The sequence below is a fragment of the Rhyacophila brunnea genome, unplaced genomic scaffold (genome assembly GCF_057557595.1).
Source record: "Rhyacophila brunnea isolate RB1 unplaced genomic scaffold, BYU_Rbru_1.0 scaffold_2, whole genome shotgun sequence".
NCBI lineage: Eukaryota > Metazoa > Arthropoda > Insecta > Trichoptera > Rhyacophilidae > Rhyacophila > Rhyacophila brunnea.
Window position 1 is genome coordinate 39,061,949 of NW_028232859.1, and position 6,000 is coordinate 39,067,948.

The following is a 6,000-nucleotide window of genomic DNA, read 5'->3' on the forward strand; positions in this document are numbered from 1 at the left end:
ATATTGAGTGTTAAATCTCATAAAAGAACGAGAATATTGGTAATCTTATAATATATGTTATAAGTTGGTAAGCGAGCCCATGGCCCCCACAGAGGGGGGCTGACAAGGCTCTAGCCTGGGGGTCCGGGCTCAGGAAGGGCCCGGTGTGGCGATTCGACCTTCATGATATAAACACACATCACAAATTATCTCTAATAGTAATGTTATTATTTAGGATAATGTGGTTGTACGATACAATTTTTAATTGTGTATCGATGCTCGACAACTCCATAATGATCCAAATGAAAGTATTAAACTATATAAAAAAAACACTAAATATACACATTAATTTTAGCGCGTACACCATTTGGAAAACGCTACTGTAGAGCATCACACTGCCTTTATCTTTAGCGACAAGTAGAGAGGGCGCCAAAAATCCTAGCCTGGGGGCCCGCTTGAGGATGTGGGGGCCATGAGCGAGCCTATCCATGGGTGTTTTTTACGTTTTCGCGCCGAGGCTGATGATATAGCTCAGTGACATAGTATTTGACTGCAAATCACTTATTAATCGGTGGTCCGACTACATCCAGGGCTGTTTTTTGCCTTTCTAGTCAGATGAGACGCCATTTCTTTACAAATCAGCCCGATTTATTATATCGGGGATTTTTCTGTAAACACGCGTAAAAAGGTTAACTTCAAAAGCCAGACAAATGTATATGCATGTTTGAATGATGGCATTTTTCGATTAGATTTATGAACTTACTAAATGAACGATTCGAATAATTTTTTAATTGCAAATAAATTATATTTCTAATGTAAATTCTCCATGTTTTCAGACATTAAATGGAGACAGCCCGAAGCCCAAGCAGCCGCAGACTGGAAGAGTGAGCGTCAAAGTTTTACCGAGTGAAAATAATAATACAAAGAAAGAAGCAAACAATTGCGATATCTGTGACAGAAGTGACTTTCAAACTGAAAACGAACTCGCTGCCCACAGGAAACTGGCGCACCATGTAAAAGTGGCAGGGAAAAACGGAGCTGTCAGCTTGCACTGCGCGTACTGCAGCGAGAATTGCAAATCGAGAACAGAGCTGGAAAACCACATGAAGACCCACTCTCAAGGAAGCGCCACTGGCGGGAAACACAAATGTCTCATATGTGATGAGGTATTCCCCTCTGCTGCTATACTCGCTGAACATAAATTAACACACTGTAAAGTTCTCACTGGTAATACTTGTACACACTGCAAGGCGAGTTTAACAAGCGAAGAACAATTTTTCTCTCACCTCACTCAGCATTCCAATAATAACAATAATTCTCCAGGAAGTCCTCATTCTAGTGCGCCATTAGCATTGCCAACTCCATGCGTTGTCTGCAGACAGACTCTTATTTCGGATGTCGAAGCAAGAATCCACGCTAGATTTCATTTGAAGAATTCAGGATCGGCCACTGATGGTTATCAATGCGCGCTTTGTCTGAAATCTTTCGATTCAAAGGATGTAATACCCACAGGCGGAGAGAGAAACAATGGAATTCCAACAACGCACGTGTGTCGTGAATGCTATCGGCATCACACTGGAAACTCTCAGCTAACGGAACGAAGATGTGCTGAGTGTCATTTAAAGTTTGAATCTGCGGCTGCTTTAGAAAGTCATATTGAATTGGCACATAGGAAGACGTACACTTGTATTGAATGTCAAGCAGCGTTTGAATCAGAGCAAGAAGTCAGAGCCCATGTGCGAGCTCACGTAGCAGGAGGTGGTGCTCTTGAATGTAGGTTATGCCGAAGATCACTTGGTTCTCCCATGCAGCTTCAAGCTCATCTTATCGAGCACACATTTGCTGGATGTGGAGGATTTACTTGTTATTTATGTTCTGCTGTATTTACTGGTGCTCCAGCACTGCAGCAGCATATGTTGGCGCATGGTCTCGCCGCCCGTCCTTACGATTGCGTCCGCTGCGGCTTAAAATTCTTCTTCCGTGCCGAGCTTGATAACCACAGCTACTCCCACCTTGAAGATGATGTTAGGAGTAAATTAAGCGATTCGGAAGCGCTCAGTCATCCATATTTTATGAACCAAAACGGATTTCACAATGTTGACGCGGCGGCATTTTACGCAACATCTCCGCCGAGCTCTAAAAAAATAAAAATTTCGAAGAGTCCTAGTATTTTCAAGTGTTCAGAATGTCCTGCAGAGTTTGGGAATATGCTTGGTCTTCACGCTCATCGGCGACAGCACTGTGCAGGAAGAGAAGAGCCTCCCGTAGAGGAAAATTCCATAAAAAGAGAAGACGTCGTCGTCAAACAAGAATTAGAAGACCGAGGAGATGAATATATAGAAGTTAGTTCTCCTCTTAATATCACAAAGAACTCAGAAAATGTTGCTGAAGATGTCCTCACTAGAGACTCAAACAGTAATGCCCCTCTTCTTAGCCCCAAGCGAGAAGTTATTGAAAACTAAAAGGTTTAATGTACCTACTAAGTATATTTATCGCTATTGTTGAATTCTGATAGAATGTGATAGAAATAATGAACATACTATATTATGCAATATTCAATACAACGGGTTAATGATATTATAATTATGTATTGTAAAATATTCCAAAAGACAACAGTTGCACCCTTCCATTTTTTATTGAATACATTAATTAATTGTAAGTAAGTAGAAGTTAAATAATGTTAGTGTTCGTTAAATTGTTCAATCTTAATAATAAATCGTATATTAGTGTCTCATAAAACGTTAGAATTTAAATGCTTTATAATAATATTGTAGTATTTATAGTTGTTAGTGTAATATTATATTAATTTAAATATGCTAATATAGCGCACGTGATCACATTTCCAGCGCAGCTTAACCTCTAAGTAGGTATAATTAATATTAGCTATTTAGGTATTAATAAATAAAGGTTTTCATAATAGTAAACGATTGGTAAGTTTGTATCAGTTTCCTAAGTTTTTCTTAATTGCTTTGAATCAATAAGTATAAAAATGGCGGAGTAATGTTAAGACTTATTGTACAAAATGCAACTTAGTTTCTTGCTTCTTAAATTGATGCGAATATATAGGCCCGCACTGATTAGTGCAATACCAACGCTGTCGCGGTGCTTATGGTGATGTATTGTTATTTGAATAGCTGACACTTTTATTAAATTTAATTAAGTACCTGTGTAAATAATGCCGGCTAGTTGCAAAACCGTTTACCTAATTCACTTATGAACTATTTTGTTAAATTGTAATAACTTGTTACATGCACATTGACGTTCCAGCTACCTATTTAAACCAAGTACAAGATAGTCTTGGAAAAACTATAATTGGTAGCTTTGTTTTGTCCGTTTTTTTAGACTTATTCATCACCCCGTTTCTAAATTGTTGTAAGAGCATAATGATTTTTTTTTTGGATTTCCTTCAATAAAATTATCTAAAATGTATGCAACTTTCATCCCTCCAGTACCAACAAATCGCCATATTATGTTATATATATCAGATCAGTCGTAAATGCTCATCGAATATCGTCTGTGGAAAGGAAAAAGGGCGTAAACTACACAAATCAAATTTTACAGGAGGCACAAAAACTTTTTGTTATGGTTTTTGGTCAAAGTTAAAATACAAAAAAGACATAACCTTGAAGTGCATGATAATTTATAATTTGCTTTTTATATCCTTAATCTTATATTAATTATTGACTTAATTAAAAAAAACAGCAACAATTATGGTTAAGTCGTTTTTCCCACGTCACGTCAATTCCTTCTCTTTTTTTATTTTTAAATTGCTAGCTAAATTTAAATAATAAATTTTCTTGCAGCGTGTATATTCGTGTATAACGACATTATGCAATAAAACCTATTTTTAAAAAACCTGAGGGTTCCGCCCTTTTTACTTTCTAAGGCCGATATGTATTCAATGTTCAAACTCGAGTAAGTTAAAACTAATACATCGTAGCTACTTATTACATCTTCTATGTCTTTTTTCGATGGCTCGAACCTTATCTTCCTCCACCGCTTTACTGCAACCCGCGCGATCGTCTGTGGTGCATCCGTGGTCTCCCGATTGACCTCCTTCCTCTTGGATTCCCAACAAGGACGATTCTTTAAATACCTCTTTGTTTCACGTAATATAAGATCCCACGTAGGAGAAACGGTCAACAATCTTGCATTTACGGTTTGACACAACCTTCTCCAGCGTCGTCAGTTTTTAAGTAAGAAGAGGGGTGATGAAATATTATATACTCAGTGGTTTTATTATGTTGTTAAATTGTGTTACTACTTATGTTGAAGTTAAATTTTAATAACAATAATATTTTCGTATTAAGGATTATTTAAGTTTTTTTATTATTGTTAACTTAATTTGTTCAAAATAACTTTATTTTAGTTTTGTTAAATACGTATGTAGATACTTACTCGTATATATATATACTTATTATTCGTTTATAAATTTAATGTACATTAATTAATTATGATAATATTTGTTATACATTCATCATTATAACTGTTCATATTCCGTACTTTGATAAAGTGTATTCGATCACATTAATTATTGTTTAACATAGGTAGCTGTTTTTGCAAAAAAAAAACCTCCATGAAATTTATAATATTTATTTTGTTTTAAATAAACCAAAGCATTAATTAATTTTACGTGTTATTATTTTACAATTAAGAAAATGAATGCACCTTAATGTATGTACGTTTAAGTTAGTAGTTAGATCCATCAATTAATATTGTTATAATTATGTATTCATTCAGGTAAAAGACAGGTATTATTAAAATATAAATAAAAACACCCACAATAAAAATAAAAATATTATAATACATAAATACAATAATTATTATTGTATGTTGCCCACATGTAAAAATACATATTTAACACAAAAATATTTAATACGGCTTTTCGAATTATGTCATAGGCACTATTTTGAATGACAAAACATACACTGTAAAAAAATGTGTACTACAAAGTTGTACACAACTATGAAAAAAATATTTACATTAATACCAATTACTTATTGAAAAGTCCTTAAAATACATATAATATGAGAACACACATATACTTAAATAAATTAACTTAAAAATCAACATTATTAAATATTAATACAATATGTAATGAGATAATTTAAATACTACAAAATCCTAATAGTTATATAGATAACAAATTATTATAAATATGTCAATAAGCACTTACAAGTACCGGTAAATTTAAATGGTTTAATTAAGTATTCATTGCTTGTAGTTCTTTGAATTAAAACCAAATTTAATTCAATTGACTGTCAGATTAAAAAAAAACATGTTTGTAATTGTTAAGTTTCGTTAGATTAGATACATTTTATACTGCAATCATCCGAGAGTAACAGTGTTTTTATAAATAATAGCGACATTCAATAAATAGAGAATATGGGTTAATTCCTGATGGATAATAAGATGAGAGCAGTGGGCATTGTCAACCGGTGTATAGTTGGAAAATTCTAAGATACTGTTATGTTATAAGACATGGTGACAGAAAGTGGTTTAAAGAAAACTCTAGTCAGTCTAGTCTGTAGATTTTTTGAAATAGTGGCTTTTTACACGAATAAAATTCTACGTAAGTATTAGATAATATTATATTGTTTATAAAATGGAAAATTTTCTACAATAAATAAATAATGATATTAAGATAATATCCAATGTAAGGAACCACTACAAAAGTTTATTATTAATTTACTCTTTGATTAATACAGGATGCAATAGAAGATTAAATTCATAATATGTATGCAAAGTAGGATTAGTAAAAATATCTAGTAGAATTTTTACAAAAAGTCTCCAGTGATTGGTATAGTATTCTTACCGATCTCAAATCAGGTCAATATTCAAAAGCGGTAGTTTCTTAGATCGTGAAGAAAATATGGTTAGTATATATTGTATAAATATATAAACTTATGTGTAATCTATTTAGAGGAACCAGTAAAAGTAAATCATAAAGTAAGTAAATGCGAAAATATTTTGACAGTACGACAGACAGGAAGTATTAACAATATAATAACGATAAAATAT

General features: G+C 33.4%; 1 protein-coding gene across 1 annotated transcript in view; it reads left to right on the forward strand.

Annotated features, from left to right (window-relative positions):
* L (zinc finger protein Lobe) overlaps window positions 1–2,441 on the forward strand; it is an 82,098-nt gene extending 79,657 nt beyond the window's left edge. The window contains exon 7 of the mRNA XM_085947304.1: window positions 816–2,441. Within this exon, the coding sequence (XP_085803430.1) occupies window positions 816–2,441 (1,626 nt within the window). The remainder of the gene's footprint in view (window positions 1–815) is intronic.
* Window positions 2,442–6,000: the final 3,559 nt, after the last annotated feature.